At 47.1% G+C, this 24,080-nt stretch overlaps 1 protein-coding gene across 1 annotated transcript; it reads left to right on the top strand.

Moving 5' to 3' along the window:
- The first annotated feature begins 4,396 nt into the window (after positions 1–4,396).
- Positions 4,397–20,157, top strand: LOC127579611 (phospholipase A2, minor isoenzyme-like). The gene is made up of 4 exons (XM_052032501.1): positions 4,397–4,484; positions 4,582–4,744; positions 5,830–5,957; positions 20,039–20,157. Exons 1-4 carry the CDS (start codon positions 4,397–4,399, stop codon positions 20,155–20,157), a joined length of 498 nt encoding a protein of 165 aa, XP_051888461.1.
- Positions 20,158–24,080: the final 3,923 nt, after the last annotated feature.

A 24,080-nucleotide genomic window follows, 5' to 3' on the forward strand; every position in this document is an offset into this window, starting at 1 on the left:
GCAGATGTGTACATTTGCAGTTCATGAGATCAGAGCTGTTCTTAAGCAGAACTGAGGATTTGCATTTCATGAGAAATTCACTGTAAACTAATTATCAGGACCTTTTGGAATTCAGGTCCATTCTTCGAAATGTATTAATATAGATATCGAACAAATGAAAAAAGACAGTTTTGTAATGGGGGCAGAAATCAAATTGACGTGAAAGATGAAGGAATAGGGATAAAGGCTGAGCCTCACACAACGCTCACAGTCACGTAGCAAAGCCTGCAAAGTTATTCCAGAAAAACCAACCCAGGGTTTCCCCTGTTCACTGAATATTCACTTCAATGCCTGACTCCTTTTCGCAATGCTTTCTCTCTCTCTCTTCTCTCTCCCTCTCACTCCCTCTCTCTCTCTCTTTCTCTCATTTATATACAAATATACATATATTTATGTTTCTTAACCTCTTAAATGTTTCGGAGTGCCGGATCCCACACACTCATCTCGACTCTCCAATTCAAACAAAACTCCAATGGTCTCCATGCTTTACAATTTTCTAATCTCTGATTTTGAAACATCTTCCAGGAGCTTGCAGGGCAGGTCCCACAGTGACTCCCCTCACTTTCTCCGTAACGTGACACCAATTATCGAGAGTTGGTGCCATGACAATTCCAAGGCATCACCTCCTGCAATGGTCCCTGTTCGGTGTCCATGTTTCAATGGTTGAGACCCATCTTGATCCCATTTCGGTCACCTACTCACACTCCTTCACCGGCAAGTATCCCTACTGTCCAGTGCGACATGGTTGCCCCCCTCCTGGGGCAGTAGGCAGTAGGTAACTGCTTTACTGGCATGGGATCTAATTCCATTCTGGGACCTGTCCAGTAAATTCTCCATCTCCTCAACCTGGAGTTCTCCTCTAGCTTTGTGTTGGAGCTGTTAGAAAATATAAGGACAGATAAGTCCCCGGGGCCTGACAGAATGTTCCCCAGGCTGCTCTGCAAGGCAAGAGAGGAGATTGCTGAACCGTTGGCTCGGATCTTTGAGTCCTCGTTGTCCACGGGAATGGTACCGGAGGATTGGAAGGTGGCAAATGTTGTCCCCTTATCGAAAAAAGGTAGTAGGAACAGTCCAGGGAATTATAGACCAGTGAGCCATACGTCTGTGGTGGGCAAGCTGTTGGAAGGATTCTTAGAGATAGGATCTGTGGGCATTTGGAGAATCATGGCCTGATCAGGGACAGCCAGCATGGCTTTGTGAAGGGCAGATCATGTCTCACAAGCCTGATAGGGTTCTTTGAGGAAGTGACCAGGCAGATTGATGAGTATAGTGCAGTAGATATGGTCTACATGGATTTTAGTAAGGTGTTTGAGAAGGTTGCACCTGGTAGGCTTCTTCAGAAGGTCAAAGGACATGGGATCCAGGGAGGCTTGGCTGTGTGGATTCAGAATTGGCTTGCCTGTAGAAAGCAGAGGGTTGTGGTGGAGGGAGTGCATTCAGATTGGAGGGCTGTGACTAACGGTGTCCCACAAGGATCGGTTCTGGGACCTCTACTTTTTGTGATTTTTATTAATGACTTGGATGGGGGGGTAGAAGGGTGGGTTAGCAAGTTTGCAGACGACACAAAGGTCGGTGGTGGTGGGGATAGTGTGGAGGACTGTCGAAGATTGCAGGGGCACATTGATAAGATGCAGAGCTGGGCTGAGAAGTGGCAGTTGGAGTTCAATCCGAGAAGTGTGAGGTGGTACACTTTGGAAGGACAAACTCCAAAGCGGAGTACAAAGTGAATGGCAGGATTCTGGGTAGTGTGGAGGAGCAGAGGGATCTGGGGGTTCATGTCCACAGATCCCTGAAAGTTGCCTCACAGGTGGATAGGGTAGTAAATAAAGCTTATGGGATGTTAGCTTTCATAAGTCGTGGGATCGAGTTTAAGAGCCATGAGGTAATGATGCAGCTCTATAAAACTCTGGTTAGACCACATTTGGAGTACTGTGTCCAGTTCTGGTTGCCTCATTATAGGAAGGATGTGGAAGCATTGGAAAGGGTGCAGAGGAGATTTACCAGGATGCTGCCTGGTTTGGAGAGTGTGCATTATGAGGAGAGACTAAGGGAGCTGGGGCTTTACTCTTTGGAGAGAAGGAGGATGAGAGGAGACATGATAGAGGTATACAAATTATTAAGAGGAATAGATAGAGTGGACAGCCAGCGCCTCTTTCCCAGGGCAACAATGCTCAATACAAGAGGGCAAGGCTTGAAAGTAATCGGTGGGAAATTCAAGGGAGATATCAGAGGAAGGTTTTTTTACCCAGAGAGTGGTTGGGGCATGGAATGCGCTGTCTGGGGCGGTGGTGGAGGCAGATACATTGGTCAAATTCAAGAGATTACTAGATCAGCATATCGAGGAATTTAAAATAGAGGGATATGTGGGGGGAAGGGGTTAGATAGTCTTAGGTGAGGTTTAAAGGTCGGCACGACAATGTGGGCCGAAGGTCCTGTATTGTGCTGTACTGTTCTATGATTCTATGATTCTAGTTTGGCTTCCATTGGACACACACACACACACACACACACACACACACACACACACACACTGACACCTACACACACACTCACATGCACACACACACATTCACACTTACACACACACTCTCGCATATACACACTCACACACACTCACACACACACTCACACATCCACTCAAACTCACACACAGTGACACACATACTGTACACTCATACTCACAGACACATCAACACACACACACACGCACACACACACGCACGCGCGCACACACACACACACACACACACACACACACAAAACCGGCTGTGACACTCCTGCCAACTGAGAAAAAACAATCCCTTGGATTTGGCATGTGACCTCCCACCGTGCTGAGCTGGCTGCCCTCATCGGTCTCAGGTTGGCCTGATGGGTCTCTCTACAAATGGCCATATCCCATGGTGCTTCACATGTGTGTCATATTCCCACACTGACGACCATAGATATTCAAGTTTAAGGTCAGATTTTAAATATAACAATCATGGTCTAGACTGAAGGCTGGCATTTTATGGTTGATCATTCCTAGTGTCTCCCCTACTAAACCATGTCTGCAAACTACATCTCCCTGCCCCAACACCTTCTCTGAAGGATATTAGTCAACCGGGCAGGTTTCTACCACATAATCCTTTCGTGGTCATTATTACCAATGGCGAACTGTTTTGTCTTCCTTAAAAATCCAGATTACAAACTAATTGATAAACAGCAGCTATAGTGAGATTTGAATTAACATCTCTTGGACCATTAATCCCAGGTTCAGATTTACGAACCCAGTAACTTAACCACTGCACCATCACCAAGCCCACTTTATTCTCCTCGAAATGATCACTGACATCCAAGGGGTGCAAGGAATGGGATCTCCCATTTACGTTTTGTCTGGTTGTGCTGAAGTGATGCGTTTTGGGGCTTCATTGACCTGCAGGTGAGATACAAGGGAGATTGTAAACTGTAGAACGACTCTCTCATGAAGGGATCAGGAGTTTACGTCGTGGAGGGATTGAGGAAATGAGAGGGAAAAATGTATTTTGTGAGAAGGAAGGTAACAGGGGAGACTTCTGTAGGAGGAGTTAAGAATTTAAATGCAAAGAAAGACTTTAATCCTGCAGCATGTGAACAATTACAGATGCAGTGTGAACCGAAACAGATATTTTCAAGCGTGTTGAGCCCAAATAAGCCCAAATTGAATGACTATGTATTGGTGTTACACCAATGATTACTGCTGCCAATGGTCTGGTGACAATTTCCAACACCGGAACATAAAACCAGGGCTGTTGTTCCTTGATGAAAGATCCTTGTTAAAGTTTGCTTTGCGATATTTAACCAAGCAGCACTCCTGCAGTGTTCTCTCTCCAAGGGCTGGAGTACACTTCCACATCCAGCAGCCCATCTTGGCCTCCTTTGTGGAAGCCCAGGCTGACTTGTGGCTATTTGACTGTGGACAGCGTCACAGCCAAGGTGATGCTTGTCCTCTCCCCGTGCTGGTATCAGCCTGGAAGCTGTCAGGATCGGCTTGTTATCTCCAACTCACACACTCACACACATACACACTCACACACACACTCACACACACACACTCACACATACACATTCACACTCACACATACACTCACACTCACACACAGTGACACACATACTGTGCAATCACACTCACAGACACATCAACACACACACACACACACACACACACACACAACCGGCTGTGACACTCCTGCCAAAGGAGTGCTGCACTCCTGCCAAGCTGAGGCCAACTGTATCAACAGGAGAGTTTATCTTTATCTTATCCATTTATCCACGTTATCAGCCCCCATGACATGACTTAGAGATTGAACCTCAATATTTATCGAGGCTAATTATAAAAAGCATGAGTGAGCTTTCGGACAAGTGTCATTTCCAGGACAGAGCAGAGCAAACGAAGATGTTGGGACTGCTTGTTGTGCTTCTACTCTCAGGTAAGGAGTCTCTCCTCGAGTGAGCCTTGCTTTACACGTTGGTTGCTTCATGTTCTAACCTGTTTCTTTCTGAATGTTCCTCTTTCCCCTGATGTAGCTGCTGCTGCTGAGAGCACTTCCATTGAGTCCAGGAACCTCTGGGAATTTCGCAAAATGATTAAGTGCACGATCCCAGGCAGCAAACCACTCCGAACATTCAACAACTACGGCTGTTACTGTGGGTATGGTGGGTCTGGGACACCGGTGGATGAACTAGACAGGTACATTGACAGGAAGGTCTCTATGGAGTCAGTTACCATGCAGTGCAGGCCAGAGCTTGTTTTGACCCAGAGAATTGTTCTCATCAATTTACAGAGGCAATAGGATTGTTCAATTTTCACATTTAAAGTTTCCTAATATATTTTCCCACACACTGTGAAATATACATCTTGGGTGTCTTTATTCTGCTTGCAACTGATATCTCCATGTCCTGGGGTTTGGTGGGAGGTTATGGTGCCTGCTGTGGCCACATGAATACCAGTTGTGTGTCCTGGAAAAGATTGGATCGGACAATTATTGGAGATTTTTTTAACTGTTTGCCTTTAGTTGCCTTTGTCACGACTCAGACTTGAGTTAAACTTCTATTGGGTTAGAACATGGCCACGTATTCCTTCTCGGGTTGGTACCTCATTCAGTCCAGGAATGGGTTCCATTGAGTCGGTGATGTGGTCTTTGTCCGGGAATTAGTTGCATCATATTTTAAATAAGCTCCATTGCTCGAGCATCTCCAGTGGTGGTTTCTGAGCTGGGAGCCGAGATCTCGGCACGCCTTCCGTCCTGCAGTGACCCCTTGGGACGGTTGACAGATTGGGGCAGCAGGGGCTGAAGGTTTCCCTGCTGAGGGCTGGGGACAATGATATTTGCTGGTGCTGGGAGCCAGTCACTGTCTGTTGACTTCAGTGCTCCAGTAACGCTACGCCGGGTAGGAGAGGAGGGAACCAGCTGGTCTATCAAGCTGTTGCCTATTGTTGTGAGGTGACCCTACAGGAAAAGGTAAAAACAGAGAAAATTAACATTGCTCAACTTGTGGAGTCTGCTGTGGCCACGTGACTTGCAGGAAGTGCCTTCCACATCCCTGCCTGTATCCCAGCAGCTCCCGGTTCCAAGCAGCCACATGTCACAGTGAGTCCCCTAAACACCTCCCCAAATCCGATGTCGATGGAAACCTGCTCAGGTTAGCTCAGCTCAGATCACCTCCTGAATTTTCCACTGTATGGGACGTGTGTGGAGCAGGAAGCTGTCGCTAAGCGTGTTCTGTGATTATAGACCATGTGTTTTCTACTAAATATAATCTATCATATTGCAGGTGCTGTCAGACCCATGACTACTGTTACGAGAAAGCTAAGAAGGAACTTAAGTGCACAGTTTTGCATAACCCCAAAGTAACGTACTACAAATACACTTGCTCAAAAGCCGGGACAATTGAGTGCAGCGGTGAGTATGATCAGACGGCACCTCAATATATCATTTTGATTCTTGTACTGGATGTGGATGCTGGTGGCCTGGCCAGCATTTATCACTCACTGCTCAGTGCCTGGGAGAAGGTGGTGGTGAGCCGCCTTCTGGAACCACTGTGGCCTTCCTGGTGATAGGTCTCCCACAATGCTGCTGCGTTGGGAGCTCCAGGATTTGGACCCAGTGATGATGAAGGAATGGGTTATATTTCCATGTCTGGATGGTGTGTGATTTGGAGGGACCCACAGGTGATGCTGGTCCTTTGGCTTCTGGGTGGTAAAGGTTATAGGTTTGGGAAGTGCAGTTGAGGTAGACCGGCGAGTGCATTCCATGGATAGCGCAGTGTGCCGATGGCGGATGTCCACGGTGATGGAAAGTGTTCCAGTCAAATTAATTCCTTCGTCCTAAATGCTGCCAAGCTCCTTCAGTATTTTGGGAGATGCACTCATCCAGACACTGAAGGGTATCATATTCCTGACATGTGCCTTGTAGATGGTGGAAAGGCTTTGGGGAGTAAGAAGGGAATCACTCATTGAAGGATGTTTAACATCTGACCTGCTCTTGTAACCACTGTGTTAATGCTTCTAATTCAGTTAATGGTCAGTGGTCGTCCCAGAATGTTGATGGTGGGGACAAAGTGCTGGTCGTCACCTTGAATGTAAAGGGCATGTGATTAATCTTTTTGTTTTGGAGATGGTCATTGTCTGACACGTGTGCTGTGAATATTACGCACCAGCTAAGAGTCTGGGCGTGGATATTGCCGAGGTCTTGTGCAGAGACCAAATTCTAAACTGAGCATCAGAAGGTAGGTCATTGATAAACAAGTGCCACTTGAGAGAACTGTTGCCGACACCTTCCGTCACCAGAACAGTAGCCATTTGGCTCCTAGACCTTGCTCCACAATTTCTCAAGATCTCGGCTTATCTTCTACCTCAACGCCTTTCCTGTCCCATTTCCATATCCCCGGATTCCTCTCATACCCCAAGTTCAATCAGTTTCAGTTTTGAGTGAAATCAGAGTGAGCGTCCACAGCCCTCCGGGTCGGGAAACAGTCTGTGTTTCAGTTCTAAATGGCCTTTACCTTCTTTTGGGACTGTGACCCCCGGTTCTAGTCCCCACTGGGACAGGACACACCCTCTCCATCTGTCCTGTGATTCCTTCTGTGGTTTTGAATTCCAATCTGCAGAAGATGGATTCAGGTGAAAGAAAGAAGGAATCTTCCTGCTGCCCTTCACCTCAGGACATAACAAAGCATTTTACTGCTGATAGTTGGGGGATAAGTGTTGCCCACAACGTCAGAGGGATCTCCCCAGCTCTTCTGTAACACACAGTCTTCGCCATGGTGAGATAAAAAATGTGCTCAGTTCAACCTCTTGGGAGAAAGGGAACACCTCAGTCAGATCAGCTCTCCCTCAGGACCGCATTGGAACATCAGTCCTGCAGCTTGTGGCAACATCACTGCAGTGGGACTGAAACTTCTGACTCAGGGGCAAGAGCCAAGGCTGCAACTTGGGACCAGATCAGTGGTGAAGGGTCGGTGATCGCCAGGGACTCTTCAAGAAACTTGTCCAGAATCATTTAGTGATCTCTGTGGTGTAGACCTTCATAGGGTTTGTTGTTCTGATGTCAGTTCATGTCTGGCATCAGTTTAAATTGATCCATGACTTCCAGAAATGATGAGCTTGTCGCAAGGAAATAAAAAGTACAAATTACAATTCATATTTTAAACAGTTTACAGAACATTGAAATGAAGATAAGAACAATGCACATACTATTTAGACGGAAACCAAAATATCAAAGGATATTAAAATATAAAAAGTACCTTTCTTTCCTTCAGAATCCAAGGGCAATATATTTAAACTCATACATTATTTCCTTTATGTTTCTTTCCAGGTCGAAATCACAAATGTCAGAAGTTTGTCTGTGAATGTGATCGCAATGCAGCCATTTGCTTCTCTAAAGCTAAATACAATCCTAACAATAAAAACATCAATAAATCTCGCTGCAAGTAGGAGCTCGATGTTTCCGTGTGTTTACGAGATTCATTGAATTTGTATGACAAATACTGTCCTTCCAGACTCTTTGGTGCATTTTATTTCCAGGAATTCTAAACATCATTGAACTCCATACCTAATCTGTTAATGTAATCAATAATCTCATTTACATCCAACACCCCTTCTCCTGTTCTCACAGTCTAACGTTATCTGTGCCACTCGGGAAGCTAAAGACCTTCATCACTTCAATCTTCCTCCCAGTGAAAGCAAGTTCTGGTTTGTGAATTTCCTCCCATAACCTCAGAAATTAAAATCTGGAATTATCTGTGTCCATTTTCCTCTGATCCTCACCAAAATATTGATGTGGCAGCTCTTGGGAACCCCATTGCAAAGCCAGGTTCAAATCCTATTGGGATGTTGTTCATTCCCTCAGCCCTGGCTTTCTTTAAAGCCTCACTTGTGGAACTTGAGCAAAAATCCGATCTGTTCCAAGTGATTTAATCCTTTGGGCGGCCCACAACATTTCTGTAGTTACTTCTTCACAGTGTTGTTTCTAGTTAAAGCCGTACCTCTAAACCCAAAAATGATTCTACTCAAAGGTTGTTTTCAATGACATCGCCGGTGGCACTTTTAACACTAAGGTGGTGGATGTGTGTCTTCTATAATCTATTAAAGTTGATCTGAGAGCATTCAAACATGCCTGGTGTCACACTTCTTGTATCTCACTCTTGTCTCACACCACAAATACCACAGCAAGGAAACCAAAGGGTGAGAAGAACGGGCTGGGACTTCTCTTGCAGTCTTTCCATTCCACAGACAAAACGGGCAGGATGCCCCACAAAACCTTCACCCACCTCCCCCAACCCTCCCCCTTCCAATGGGCAACTATGTCAGGCTGCTTAATGCAGTGAGTCTGATGTCTGCCCAGTTGGAGAAGGCCAAACATCAACATCTTCCCAGTTTCCAGACAGGGACCCCAGTCCTGAGGTCGGCACACCGTTCCCAAATTCCCAGTAAAATGAAGCAGGTGCCTCAAACTAACGCCTTTATTCATGTGGTCCCTGCCCACATCCTGGCCAGAGGTGAGGTTGGACCCAGGAGCCTTCCCTGGTGCTGGGCTGTGGCCCGACGGCACTGGGAAGGGGGCCCAGGGGTGGCGGTCACGGAGGAAAGCCCAAGCTCCGTGGGTGACCACACAGTGGCTCCACAGTGGACCACAACCTCACACAGGATGGTAGAGGAATCGCACACGTGCACTGGTGTCTTGTGAAAATTCCTGGCAGATAGTTCTGCACAGTTTATTCTCACTGGAGCGTAGGAGGCTGAGGGCCGACCTTATAGATGTTTATAAAATTATCAGGGACATAGATGGGAAAGATGGTCAGAATCTGTCTCCCAGGGTAAGGGAGTCTAGAACTGGAGGGCACAGCTTTAAGGTGAGAGGGGAGAAGTTTAAAGGACATCTGAGGGGTAGGTTTTACACACAAAGGGTGGTGGGTAGAGGGAAAGAGCTGCCAGAGAAGGTGATAGAGGGAGATACAATTACGGTGATTGAAAGGTATTCGGACAGGAAGGGCTGGTGGGATACACGTGTAATGCAGGCAAATGTGATTGGCCTGGACAGGCATCACGGTCAGCATGGAGGTGATGGGCCAAAGGGCCTGTTACCGTGCTGTACAGTTCTATCACTTTGTAACTCCATGTTTAGCATTTTTTCTTTAAAGCAAAGCCTCTGATGAGGCTTAAGACATAATACCCAGGCCAGGAGGGGAGTGGAGGGAGGGAGTACAAACAGTGTCAGATCAAAGGGAGAGCTGCAGCTTCTGTGGTTTATGACAGTGAAGTTTTAACGACATCTCTGAGCCACAGAGTTACTGCAGGCAGGAGGGTGAGCTGGTCAGTCACTGGAGGTCGTGGCTCGTGTACATTGTAGATGGACCCCTGGAGACAGTGGTGGGTGAACACAGGGGTCAGCTCATGGAGGGGGTAGAGAAAGCGAGGAGTCTCTTGGAGTCAGCTGTTACATCTCTGACCACCACCACTGCTGGAGACACGGGATCATTCTGTGCCTCCTATGGTGCATTAACAGGGTCTGTCTTATGCCCGTCCCTTCCCATTTCTCCACCTCTTTCCCACTCCTCCTTCCCTGTACATCCATGTATTTCTACAATGTTTTTCCATTAACTTCTGTCACTTCCCTTGACACACTAACAAGTAGAACATCGAACACAGAACAGCACAGCACAGTACAGGCCCTTCAGCCCACAATGTCCTGCCGACCCTATATACTGTATACCTACTCCATGATCAATCTAACCCTTCCCTCCTACACAGCCCAGAACCCTCCATTTTTCTTACATCCATGTGCCTAAGAGTCTCTCAAATTTCCTTATTGTATCAACCACACCACCACCCCTGGCAGTGCGTTCCAGGCACCCACCACTGTCTGTGTGAAAAATCTACCTCTGACATCTCCCCTAAACTCTTCTCCACTCACCTTAAATGGATGTCGCCTGGTATTGGCCACTGCAGCCCTGGGAAAAATGTGCTGGCTGTCCACTCTGTCTATGCCTCTCTGCTCTATACTCCCCCCTCTGGTTCACCCCTCCCTTGTTCTACCCCATCTGTGGGCAGCTACAACACCGTGAATCAGTCTGCTGTTAAATCCCCGTGATGAACACCCACCACACCTGCTGGGCTCGTGCATCCCCACTGTGCCAACTCCACGAGGTAATCGTGCACAACCCCTCAAGCCCACACATGATCCACGTTTACATTTAACGGTTGACTCTTTCTGTGCTCTAATGCCTCCATCAGAGCCGTCAGTTCTGCCACCTGGGCTCGGCATCCACCCAGCCTCTCCCAGCACCGTTTCCTCTCCCGTAGCTGTTTCTGCCGTCCGTGAATTCCCCTCTCTGTATCACCGGGGTCATCAGTGAAAACCACGTCTCCCTCTCCTCCCACACGGTGCTTCACCTGTGCCGGTGTCCTCTCCCCATTCCACCTCCTCCTGACACTAATGTGTTTCCCACTGCACTGGGATAACACAGTGGGCTTAACTCTGATGACTTGTATTATCCTAACAGATTTATCTGGAGGACTGAGGGTTTCCCCACTGGTGGCCCTGTGACTGTCTGTGAACAGCCCCAGCCTCCCTGTGTCCTAGGGTGTGGAGTATCTGTTGTCACAGAAGGTTGCTCAGTACAATGGGAATTTATGTGGAGACTGGTATGCAACGGGTCTCTTTATGCCCCTGTGGGTCTGCACAGCTGCACCATTGTAATTTCCTCCTTCAATGTTCCAATAAAGTTGTGAGGGGCAAGTTGTGTCCAGTAACTTGAGGGAGAGTGCAGAGATGGGGGCACATTGTATTTCAGTGTTGGGAGTCTATTGGTCCAGTCCCCTGAATATTCTCTGGAGAGTGGAGTATGGGGAAGGATGATTGGTGATGGTCGCAGAAATATTCATTACTTGCATCTTTGAAACTCATTACGTTGTATTTTAATTCAAGTTCCAATTGCTATTTGTCAGAGCCCCTCATTTACATTCAATGAGATACGAACCGTCGTTAAGCAGATGTGTACATTTGCAGTTCATGAGATCAGAGCTGTTCTTAAGCAGAACTGAGGATTTGCATTTCATGAGAAATTCACTGTAAACTAATTATCAGGACCTTTTGGAATTCAGGTCCATTCTTCGAAATGTATTAATATAGATATCGAACAAATGAAAAAAGACAGTTTTGTAATGGGGGCAGAAATCAAATTGACGTGAAAGATGAAGGAATAGGGATAAAGGCTGAGCCTCACACAACGCTCACAGTCACGTAGCAAAGCCTGCAAAGTTATTCCAGAAAAACCAACCCAGGGTTTCCCCTGTTCACTGAATATTCACTTCAATGCCTGACTCCTTTTCGCAATGCTTTCTCTCTCTCTCTTCTCTCTCCCTCTCACTCCCTCTCTCTCTCTCTTTCTCTCATTTATATACAAATATACATATATTTATGTTTCTTAACCTCTTAAATGTTTCGGAGTGCCGGATCCCACACACTCATCTCGACTCTCCAATTCAAACAAAACTCCAATGGTCTCCATGCTTTACAATTTTCTAATCTCTGATTTTGAAACATCTTCCAGGAGCTTGCAGGGCAGGTCCCACAGTGACTCCCCTCACTTTCTCCGTAACGTGACACCAATTATCGAGAGTTGGTGCCATGACAATTCCAAGGCATCACCTCCCGCAATGGTCCCTGTTCGGTGTCCATGTTTCAATGGTTGAGACCCAACTTGATCCCATTTCGGTCACCTACTCACACTCCTTCACCGGCAAGTATCCCTACTGTCCAGTGCGACGTGGTTGCCCCCCTCCTGGGGCAGTAGGCAGTAGGTAACTGCTTTACTGGCATGGGATCTAATTCCATTCTGGGACCTGTCCAGTAAATTCTCCATTTCCTCAACCTGGAGTTCTCCTCTAGCTTTGTGTTGGAGCTGTTAGAAAATATAAGGACAGATAAGTCCCCGGGGCCTGACAGAATGTTCCCCAGGCTGCTCTGCAAGGCAAGAGAGGAGATTGCTGAACCGTTGGCTTGGATCCTTGACTCCTCGTTGTCCACGGGAATGGTACCGGAGGATTGGAAGGTGGCAAATGTTGTCCCCTCATCCAAAAAAGGTAGTAGGAATAGTCCAGGGAATTATAGACTAGTGACCTATATGTCTGTGGTGGGCAAGCTGTTGGAAAGGATTCATAGAGATAGGATCTATGGGCATTTGGAGAATCATGGTCTGAACGGGGCCAGCCAGCATGGCTTTGTGAAGGGCAAATCATGTCTCACAAGCCTGGTAGGGTTCTATGAGGAGGTGACCAGGCAGATTGATGAGTGTAGTGCAGTAGATGTGATCTACATGGATTTTAGTAAGGCGTTTGAGAAGGTTGCACCTGGTAGGCTTCTTCAGAAGGTCAGAGGATATGGGATCCAGGGAGGCTTGGCCGTGTGGATTCAGAATTGGCTTGCCTGTAGAAAGCAGAGGGTTGTGGTGGAGGGAGTGCATTCAGATTGGAGGGCTGTGACTAGCGGTGTCCCACAAGGATCAGTTCTGGGACCTCTCCTTTTTGTGATTTTTATTAATGACTTGGATGAGGGGTTAGAAGAGTGGGTTGGCAAGTTTGCAGATGACACAAAGTTTGGTGGTGTTGTGCATAGTGTGGAGCGTTGTTGAAGACGGCAGATGGACATTGATAGGATGCAGAGCTGGGCTGAGAAGTGGCAGATAGAGTTCAATCCAGAGAAGTGTGAGGTGGTACACTTTGGAAGGACAAACTCCAAGGCGGAGTACAAAGTGAATGGCAGGATTCTGGGTAGTGTGGAGGAGCAGAGGGATCTGGGGGTTCATATCCACAGATCCCCAAAAATTGCCTCACAGGTGGATAGGGTAGTTAAGAAAGCTTATGGGATGTTAACATTCATAAGTCGTGGGATCGAGTTTAAGAGCTGAGAGGTGATGATGCAGCTCTACAAAACTCTGGTTAGACCCCACTTGGAGTACTGTGTCCAGTTCTGGTCGCCTCATTATAGGAAGGATGTGGAGGTGTTGGAAAGGGTGCAGAGGAGATTTACCAGGATGCTGCCTGGTTTAGAGAGTGTGCATTATGAGGAGAGACTACGGGAGCTGGGGCTTTACTCTTTGGAGAGAAGGAGGATGAGAGGAGACATGATCGAGGTATAAAAAATTATTAAGAGGAATAGATAGAGTGGACAGCCAGCACCTCTTTCCCAGTGCACTAATGCTCAAACAAGAGGGCGTGGCTTTAAAGTAATGGGTGGGAAGTTCAAGCAAGATATCAGAGGAAGGTTTTTTACCCAGAGAGTGGTTGGGGCATGGAATGCGCTGCCTGGGACGGTGGTGGAGGCAGGTATATTGGTCAAATTCAATAGATTACTAGATAAGCATATGGAGGAATTTAAAATAGAGGGATATGTGGGAGGAAGGGGTTAGATAGTCTTAGATGAGGTTTAAAGGTCGGCACAACATTGTGGGCCGAAGGGCCTGTATTGTGCTGTACTGTTCTATGGTTCTATGATTCTATGATTCTAGCTTTGCTTCCATTGGACACACACACACACACAAATGCGTGTGCATGCTCACACACACACAGACTCACAAACTCACTCACTCACACACACACACATTCACACTCTCACACACACAGACACGCACACACACTCACACACACACATACTGTACAATCAAGCTCACAGACACATCAACGCGCGCACACACACACACACAACCGGCTGTCACACTCCTGCCAAATGAGAAACCACAATCACTTGGAGTCGACACCTGACCTCGCACCGTGCTGAGCTGGCTGCCCTCATCGGTCTCAGGTTGGCCTGATGGGTCTCTCTTCAAACGGCTGTATCCCATGGTGCTTCACATGTGTCATATTCCCACACTGACGACCACAGAGATTCATGCTTAAGGTCAGATTTTAAATACAGCAATCATGGTCTAGACTGAAGGCTGGCATTTTATGGTTGATCATTCCTAGTGTCTCCCTTACTAAACCATGTCTGCAAACTACATCTCCCTGCCCCAACACCTTCTCTGAAGGACATTAGTGAACTGGGCAGGTTTCTACAACATAATCCTTTCAAGGTCATTATTACTAATGGGGAACTGTTTTGTCTTCCTTAAAAATCCAGATTACAAACTAATTGATAAACAGCAACTATGTTGAGATTTGAAGTAACATCTCTTGGACCATTAATCCCAGGTTCAGATTTATGAACCCAGTAATTTAACCACTGCACCAACACCAAACCCACTTTATTCTCCTTGAAATGACCTCTTACATCCAAGGGGTGCTAGAATTGGGATCTCCCATTTACGTATCGTCTGGTTGTGCTGAAGTGATGTGTTTTGGTGTTTTAGTGACCTGTGTTGGTTCAGTAGGTGAGATACAAGGGAGATTGTAAACTGTGGAACGACTCTCTCGTGAGAGGATCAGGAGTTTATGTCGTGGAGGGATTGAGGAAATGAGAGGGGAAAATGTATTTTGAGAGAAGGAAGGTAACAGAGGAGACTTCTGTAGGAGGAGATAAGAATTTAAATGCAAAGAAAGACTTTCATCCTGCAGTGTGTGAACAATTACAGATGCAGTGTGAACTGAAACAGATACTTTCAAGCGTGTTGAGCCCAAATAAGCCCAAATTGAATGACTATGTATTGGTGTTACACCAATGATTACTGCTGCCAATGGTCTGGTGACAATTTCCAACACCAGAACATGAAACCAGGGCTGTTGTTCCTTAATGAAAGATCCTTGTTAAAGTTTACTTTGCGATATTTAACCGTGCAGCTCCTGCAGTGTTCTCTCTCCAAGGGCTGGAGCACACTTCCACATCCAGCAGCCCACTCTCGGCCTCCTTTGTGGAAGCCCAGGCTGACTTGTGGCTATTTGACTGTGGACAGCGTCAAAGCCAAGGTGATGCTTGTCCTCTCCCTGTGCTGGTATCAGCCTGGAAGCTGTCAGGATCGGCTTGTTATCTCCAACCAAGCCAAGCTGAGGCCAGCTGTATCAACAGGAGAGTTTATCTTTATCTTATCCATGTTACCAGCCCCCACGATATGACCTAGGGATTGAACCTCAATATTTATCGAGGTTAATTATAAAGAGCATGAGTGAGCATTCGGGCAAGTGTCATTTCCAGGACAGAGCAGAGCAAACGAAGACGTTGGGACTGCTTGTTGTGCTTCTACTCTCAGGTAAGGAGTCTTTCCTCGAGTGAGCCTTGCTTTACATGTTGGTTGCTTTATCTTCTAACCTGTTTGTTTCTGTCTGTTCCTCTTTCCCCTGATGTAGCTGCTGCTGAGAGCGCTTCCATTCAGTCCAGGAACCTCTGGCAGTTCAGTAACATGATTTGGTGCCTAATGCCTGGCTGCAGTGCATATTGGAGATTTGGTGACTACGGCTGTTACTGTGGACTTGGTGGATCTGGGACACCAGTGGATGAACTAGACCGGTAGGTTCACAGAAAAGTCTCTGAGGAACCAGTTACCATCCAATGCAGGACACGACTAGTTTTGACCCAGAGAATTGTTCTCATCCATTTACAGAGGCAGCAGGAGAATCTTCACTGAGGCTTTAAAGTATCACAATGTATCTTCCACTGCACTGTGGAATATATTTTTCTGACTGTCTGGTGCTGGAAGCGACTGATCTCTTGATATCCTGGGGTTCAGAGCGAGGTTATGGTGCCTGCTGTGGCCACATCAATACCGGTCGTGTGTCCTGGAAAAGATTGGACCGGACAATTGTTGGACATGTTTTTAACTGTTTGCTTTTAGTTGTGGTTGTTGCACCTCAGACTTGATTTAGGTTTCCGCTGATGTGCAACATGGCCGTGTATTCCTTTTTGGGTTGGTACCTCATTCAATCCAAGAATGGGTTCCATTGAGTCGGTGATGTGGTCTTTGTCCGGGAATTAGCTGCATCATATTTTAAACATGCTGCATTGCTCGAGCCTCTCCAGTGATGGTTTCTGAGATGGGAGCCGAGATCTCGACACGCCTTCCGTCCTGCAGTGATCCCTTGGGACGGTTTACAGATTGGGGCAGCAAGGGATGAAGGTTTCCCTGCTGAGGGCTGGGGACAATGATATTTGCCGGTGCTGGGAGCCAGTCACTGTCTGTTGACTTCAGTGCTCCAGTAATGCTACGCCGGCTAGTGTTTGGTTTGCAGTGTCTATCTGTCTGTACAGGACCTCAGTCCTCTGTGGTGGAACACAGCAAGACCAAAGCAGCTGCTTCCAGGGTTTGTCCTCCTGGGGGATTCTGCAGAAGGTTCGATTGTGTCAACACAAGTGAAAACCATGCCCCAGCAACGACCTTAATAAGGAGAGTGGAAGAGAAGAAGAGGGAGGGAACCAGCTGGTCCATCCAGCTGTTGTCTATTGTTCTAAGGTGACCCTACATAATCTACAGGAAAAGGTAAAAACAGAGAAAATTAACATTGCTCATCTTATGGAGTCTGCTGTGGCCACGTGACTTGCAGGAAGTCCTCTCCACATCCCTGCCTGTCTCCCAGCAGTTCCTGGTTCCAAGTTCAGTGAGTCTCCTGAACACCTCCCCAGCTCCAATGTTGATAGAAACCTGCTCAGGTTGGCTCAGCTCAGATCACCTCCTGACTCTTCCACTGCACGGGACGTGTGTGGAGCTGGAAGCTGTCGCTAACAGTGTTCTGTTGATTATAGACCATGTGTTTTCTACTAACTGTAATGTATCGTATTTCAGGTGCTGTCAGACCCATGACAACTGCTATGGGAAAGCTGCGGAGAAACATCAGTGCACAGGCGTTTATTCTCCCTTTATGATATACTACAAATACAGCTGCTCAAAAGCGGGGACTATTCAATGCAGCAGTGAGTACGATCAGAGGGCGCCTCAATGTGTTATTTTTATTCTTGTACTGGATGTGGGTGCTGGTGGCCTGGCCAGCATTTATCGCTCATCCCTCAGTGCCTGGGAGAAGGTGGTGCTGAGTCGCCTTCTGGAACCACCGTGGCCTTCCTGGTGATGGGTCTCCCACAATGCTGCTGAGTTGGGAGCTCCAGGATTTGGACCCAGTGATGATGAAGGAACGGGTTATATTTCCATGTTTGGATGGTGTGTGATTTGGAGGGACCCACAGGTGATGCTGATCCTTTGGCCTCTGGGTGGTAAAGGTTATAGGTTTGGGAAGTGCAGTTGAGGTAGACTGGCGAGTGCATTCCATGGATAGCGCAGTGTGCTGATGGCGGATGTTGACGTAGATGGTTTGCTTTGGCTTATTATTGTCATATGTACTGGGATACAGTGACAAACTTTGTTTTGCATGCCATCCATACAGACAGAGTTCTAATCAACTCAGTACCTTCGTCCTAAATGATGACGAGCTCCTTCCGGGTTTTGGAAGCTGCACTCATCCAGGCGCTGGAGGGTATCACATTCCTGATTTGTGCCTTGTCGCTGGTGGAAAGGCTCTGGGGTGTAAGAAGTGAATCACTCGTTGCAGGATGTTTAACTTCTGACCTGCTCTTGTAACCACTGTGTTTGTTTCCAGTTTAGTCCCTGGGCCGTAGTGATCCCAGAATGTTGATGGTGGGGCCAAAGTGATGGTAATGACCTAACATCAGTGGTGGGAAAGTTACTTGAGGGGATTCTGTGGGGCAGTATCTACCAGCACTTGCATAGGAAGGACTGATAAGGGATGGTCAACACGTCTTCGCACCTGGGAAATCATGTCTCTCAAATTTCATTGAGCTTTTTGAAGATGTAATGAACAATTTGACAAGGGCAAGGCTGTCAATGTTGTCTACATGGTCTTTAGCGGGTTCTTTGACAAGGTCCCACATGGTAGGCTAGTCTGGAAGGTTTGATCACATGGGATCCAGAGTAAGCTATAGATTGGTTACAGAATTGGTTTGGTGGAAGGAGTCAGTGGGTGGTGGTGGAGGGCTGTTGTTCAGATTGGAGGCCTGTGCCCAGTGGTGTGCCACTGGGATTGGTGCTGAGTCCACTGCTGTTTATTATCTATATTAATGATTTGGATGACACCACGATTGGTGGTGTAGTGGACAGTGAAGGTTATCTTACATTACAACAGGACTGGATGAACTGGGGAAGTGGGGCCAACAAATGGCAGATGAAACTTAACTTGGACAAGTGTGATGGAAAGCATTTTGGGAAGTTAAACCAGGGCAGGATGTACACAGTAAGTGGTACGGTGCTGAAAGTTTTGTTGAACAAAGGGACCTCGGGGTACAAGTACATGGTTCCCTGAAAGTGGAGACACAGGTAGACAGGGTGGTGAAGAAGGCATTTGGCATACTTGCCTTCATCAGTCAGGGCACTGAGTACAGGGGTTGGGATGTCATTTTGGAACTGTACCAAGTCACTGGTGAGACCTTACTTGGAGTACTGTGTGCAGTTCTGGTCAAAAGGGTGCAGAAATGAGTCACGAGGATGTTACTTGGCTGGAGAGCTTCAGTTATAAGGAGAGACTGGATAGGCTGGGACTTATTTTCCCTGAAACATAGGAGGCTGAGGGGTGTCCTCACAGAGGTATATAAAATTATGAGGGACATAAACAAGATGAATGATCAGTCTTTTTCACAGGGTAGGGGAGTCTAAACTAGAGGGTATAGGTTTAAGGTGAGAGGGGAAAATTTAAATGGGACTTGAAGGATGGGAACTTCTCCAAGTTTCAGACCTAAATGGCTTATCCCTTATTTTGGGACTGTGGCCCCCGGTTCTAGTCCCCACTGGGACAGGACACACCCTCTCCATCTGTCCTGTGATTCCTTCTGTGGTTTTGAATTCCAATCTGCAGAAGATGGATTCAGGTGAAAGAAAGAAGGGATCTTCCTGCTGCCCTTCACCTCAGGACATAACAAAGCATCTTACTGCTGATAGTTGGGGGATAAGTGTTGCCCACAACGTCAGAGGGATCTCCCCAGCTCTTCTGTAACACACAGTCTTCTCCATGGTGAGATAAAAATGTGCTCAGTTTAACATCTTGGGAGAGAAGGAACACCTCAGTCAGGTCAGCTCTCCCTCAGAACCGCACTGGAACATCAGCCCTGCAGCTTGGGTTAACGTCACTGCAGTGGGACTGAAACTTCTGACTCAGGGGAAAGAGCCAAGGCTGCAACTTGGGGCCAGATCAGTGGTGAAGGGTCGGTGATCGCCAGGGACTCTTCAAGAAACTTGTCCACAATGATGTCGCGATCACTGTGGTGTAGACCCTGGTAGGATTTGTTATTCTGTTGTCAGTTCATGTCTGGCATCAGTCTAAAAGGATCAATGACATCCAGAAATGATGAGGTCAACACGAGGAAGTAAAAAGCATAATTTACAATGAATATTTTAGACAGTTTACAGAGCATTGAAGTAAAGACTGGAACAACTACACATACAAATTCAACAGATGCTGAAATATCAAAGGATATTAAAATATTAAAACAATCTTTCATTCCTTCACGATCTACGGGCAGTGTGTTGATTATTTCCATATCTTTCTTTCCAGGAAAAAATAGTGTATGTCAGAAGTTTATCTGTGAATGTGATCGCAAAGCAGCCATCTGCTTCTCTAAAGCAAAATACAATCTTGAACATCTCAACATGGACCAGTCCCGCTGTAAATAGGAGCTCAATGTGTTCATGTGTTTACAAGTTTCCTTGACTTTGTATGACATTTTCCGCCTAGACTATGTTGTGCATTTTATTTGCAGGAACTCTAAACATCATTGAACTCCATACCAACTCTGTTAATGTAATCAATAATCTCATTTACATCCAACACCCCTTCTCCTGTTCTCACAGTCTAACGTTATCTGTGCCACTCGGGAAGCTAAAGACCTTCATCACTTCAATCATCCTCCCAGTGAAAGCAAGTTCTGGTTTGTGAATTTCCTCCCATAACCTCAGAAATTAAAATTTGGAATTATCTGTGTCCATTTTCCTCAGATCCTCTCCAAATTTTTAATGTGGCAGCTCTTGGGAACCCCATTGAAATATCAGGTTCAAATCCTATTGGGATGTTGTTCGTTCCCTCAGCCCTGGCTTTCTTTAAAGCCTCACTTGTGGAACTTGAGCAAAAATCTGATCTGTTCCAAGTGATTCAATCCTTTGGGTGGCCCACAACATTTCTGTAGTTACTTCTTCACAGTGTTGTTTCTAGTTAAAGCCATACTTCTAAACCCAAAATTGATTGTACTCAAAGGTCGTTTTCAATGACATCGCCGGTGGCACAGTTAACACTAAGATGGTGGACGTGTATCTTCTATAATCTATTAAAGTTGATCTGAGAGCATTCAAACACGCCTGGTGTCACACTTCTTGTATCTCACTCTTGTCTCAAACCACAAATACCACAGCAAGGAAACCAAAGGGTGAGAAGAAGGGGCTGGGACTTCTCTTGCAGTCTTTCCATTCCACAGACAAAACGGGCAGGATGCCCAACAGAACATTCACCCACCTCCCCCAAACCCTCCCCCCTCTGATGAGCAACTATGTCAGGCTGCTTAATGCAGTGAGTCTGGTGTCTGCCCAGTTGGAGAAGGCCAAACATCAACATCTTCCCAGTTTCCAGACAGGGACCCCACTCCTGAGGTCAGCACACCGTTCCCAAATTCCAAGTAAAAAGAAGCAGATGTCTCAGACTAAAGCCTTTATTCATGTGGTCCCTGCCCACATCCTGGCCAGAGGTGAGGTTGGACCCAGGAGCCTTCCCTGGAGCTGGGCTGTGGCCCGCCGGCACTAGGAAGGGGGCCCAGGGGTGGCAGTCACGGAGGAGAGCCCATGCTCCGTGGGTGACCACAGAGTGTCTCCACTGTGGACCACAACCCCACACAGGACGGTAGAGGAATCCCACACGTGCACCGGTGTCTTGGCGAAAATTCCTGGCGGATAGTTCTACACAGTTTATTCTCACTCGAGCGTAGGAGGCTGAGGGCCGACCTTGTGGATGTTTATAAAATTATCAGGGACATAGATGGGAAAGATAGTCAGAATCTGTCTCCCAGGGTAAGGGAGTCTAGAACTGGATGGCACGGCTTTAAGGTGAGAGGGGAGAAGTTTAAAGGACATCTGAAGGGTAGGTTTTACACACAAAGGGTGGTGGGTAGAGGGAAAGAGCTGCCAGAGAAGGTGATAGAGGGAGATACAATTACGGTGATTGAAAGGTATTCGGACAGGAAGGGCTGGTGGGATACAGGTGTAATGCAGGCAAATGTGATTGGCCTGGACAGGCATCATGGTCAGCATGGAGGTGATGGGTCAAAGGGCCTGTTACTGTGCTGTACAGTTCTATCACTTTGTGACTCCATGTTTAGCAATTTTCTTTAAACCAAAGACTCTGATAAGAAATAACATAACGTCCCAGGCCAGGAGGGGAGGGGAGGGAGTGAGTGCAAACAGTGTCAGATCAAAAGGAGAGCTGCAGCTTCTGTGATTTATGACAGTGAAGTTTTACCAACATCTCTGAGCCACAGAGTTACTGCAGGCAGGAGGGCAAGCTGGTCAGTCACTGGAGGTTGTGGCTCATGTACATTGTAGATGGACCCCTGGAGAAGGTGGTAGGTGAACACAGGGGTCAGCTCATGGAGGGGGTAGAGAAAGGGAGGGGTCTCTTGGAGTCAGCTGTTACATCTCTGACCACCACCACTGCTGGAGACACAGGATCATTCTGTGCCTCCTGTGGTGCATTAACAGGGTCTGTCTGATGCCCGTCCCTTCCCGTTTCCCCACCTCTTTCCCACTCCTCCTTCCCTGTACATCCATGTATTTCTACAATGTTTTTCCATTAACTTCTGTCACTTCCCTTGACACACTAACAAGTAGAACATCGAACACAGAACAGCACAGCACAGTACAGGCCCTTCAGCCCACAATGTCCTGCCGACCCTATATATAACTACTCCATGATCAATCTCACCCTTCCCTCCTACACGGCCCAGAACCCTCTATTTTTCTTACATCCATCTGCCTAAGAGTCTCTTAAATTTCCTTATTGTATCAACCACACCACCACCCCTGGCAGTGCGTTCCAGGCACCCACCACTGTCTGTGTGAAAAATCTACCTCTGACATCTCCCCTAAACGCTTCTCCACTCACCTTAAATGGATGTCTTCTGGTATTGGCCACTGCAGCCCTGGGAAAAATGGTGCTGGCTGTCCACTCTGTCTATGCCTCTTATACACCTCTATCAAGTCACTTGTCATCCTCCGTTGCTCCAAAGAGAAAAGCCCCAGCTCACTCAACCTTTCCTCATAAGACATGTTCTCTAATACAGGCAGCATCCAGGTAACTCTCCTCTGCACCCTCTCCAAAGCTTCCACATCTTTCCTATACTGAGGTGACCAGAACTGACTGCAATACTCTAAGTGTGGTCTAACCAGAGTTTTATAGATCTGCAACATTATGTCCTGGCTCTTGAATTACTGCTGGTTCTTGCTCCTCCGTGACCATGTTCACACACAGAACCACCCACTCCTTCCCACCCTGCTCTATACTCCCCCCTCTGGTTCACCTCTCCCTTGTTCTACCCCGTCTGTGAGCAGCTACAACACCGTGAGTCATTCTGCTGTTAAATCCCCGTGATGAACACCCACCACAACTGCTGGACTCGTGCATCCCCACTGTGCCCACTCCACGAGGTAATCGTGCACGACCCCTAAAGCCCACACATGATCTGCGTTTACATTTAACAGTTGACTCTTTTTGTGCTCTAATGCCTCCATCAGAGCCGTCAGTTCTGCCACCTGGGCTCAGCGTCCACTCAGGCTCTCCCAGCACCGTTTCCTCTCCTGTAGCTGTCTCTGCCGTCCGTGAATTCCCCTCTCTGTATCACCGGGGTCATCAATGAAAACCAAGTCTCCCTCTCCTCCCACACGGTGCTTCACCTGTGCCGGTGTCCTCTCCCCATTCCACCTCCTCCTGACACTAATGTGTTTCCCACTGCACTGGGATAACACTGTGGGCTTAACTCTGATGACCTGTATTATCCTAACAGATTTATCTGGGGGAGTGAGGGTTTCCTCCCTGGTGGCCCTGTGACTGTCTGTGACCACCCTCGGCCTCCTGGTGTCCTAGGGTGTGGAGCCTGGGTTGTGATGCAGAAGGTTGCTCAGTACAATGGGAGATTTATGTGCAGACTGGTTTGCAATGGGTCTCGTTATGTCCCTGTGGGTCTGCACAGCTGCAACATTGTAATCTCCTCCATCATTGTTTCAATAAAGTAGTGAGGGGCAAGTTGTGTCCAGTAACTCGAGGGAGTGTGAGGAGATGGGAGCACATTGTATTTCAGTGTGGGGAGTCCGTTGGTCCAATCCCTGAATATTCTCTGGAGCACGGAGATGGGAGAAGGAGAATTGGTGAGGATTGCAGAAATATTCATTACTTGCATCTTTGAAACTCAACAGGTTGTGTTTTAGTACAAGTTCCAATTGTTATTCATCAGAGCCCCTCATTTACATTCAATGAGATAAAAACTGTCACTAAACAGATGTGTGCATTTGCAGTTAATGAGATCAGAGCTGTTCTTAAGCAGAACTGGGGATTTACATTT

This window comes from Pristis pectinata, chromosome 17 (genome assembly GCF_009764475.1).
Source record: "Pristis pectinata isolate sPriPec2 chromosome 17, sPriPec2.1.pri, whole genome shotgun sequence".
Taxonomy (NCBI): domain Eukaryota; kingdom Metazoa; phylum Chordata; class Chondrichthyes; order Rhinopristiformes; family Pristidae; genus Pristis; species Pristis pectinata.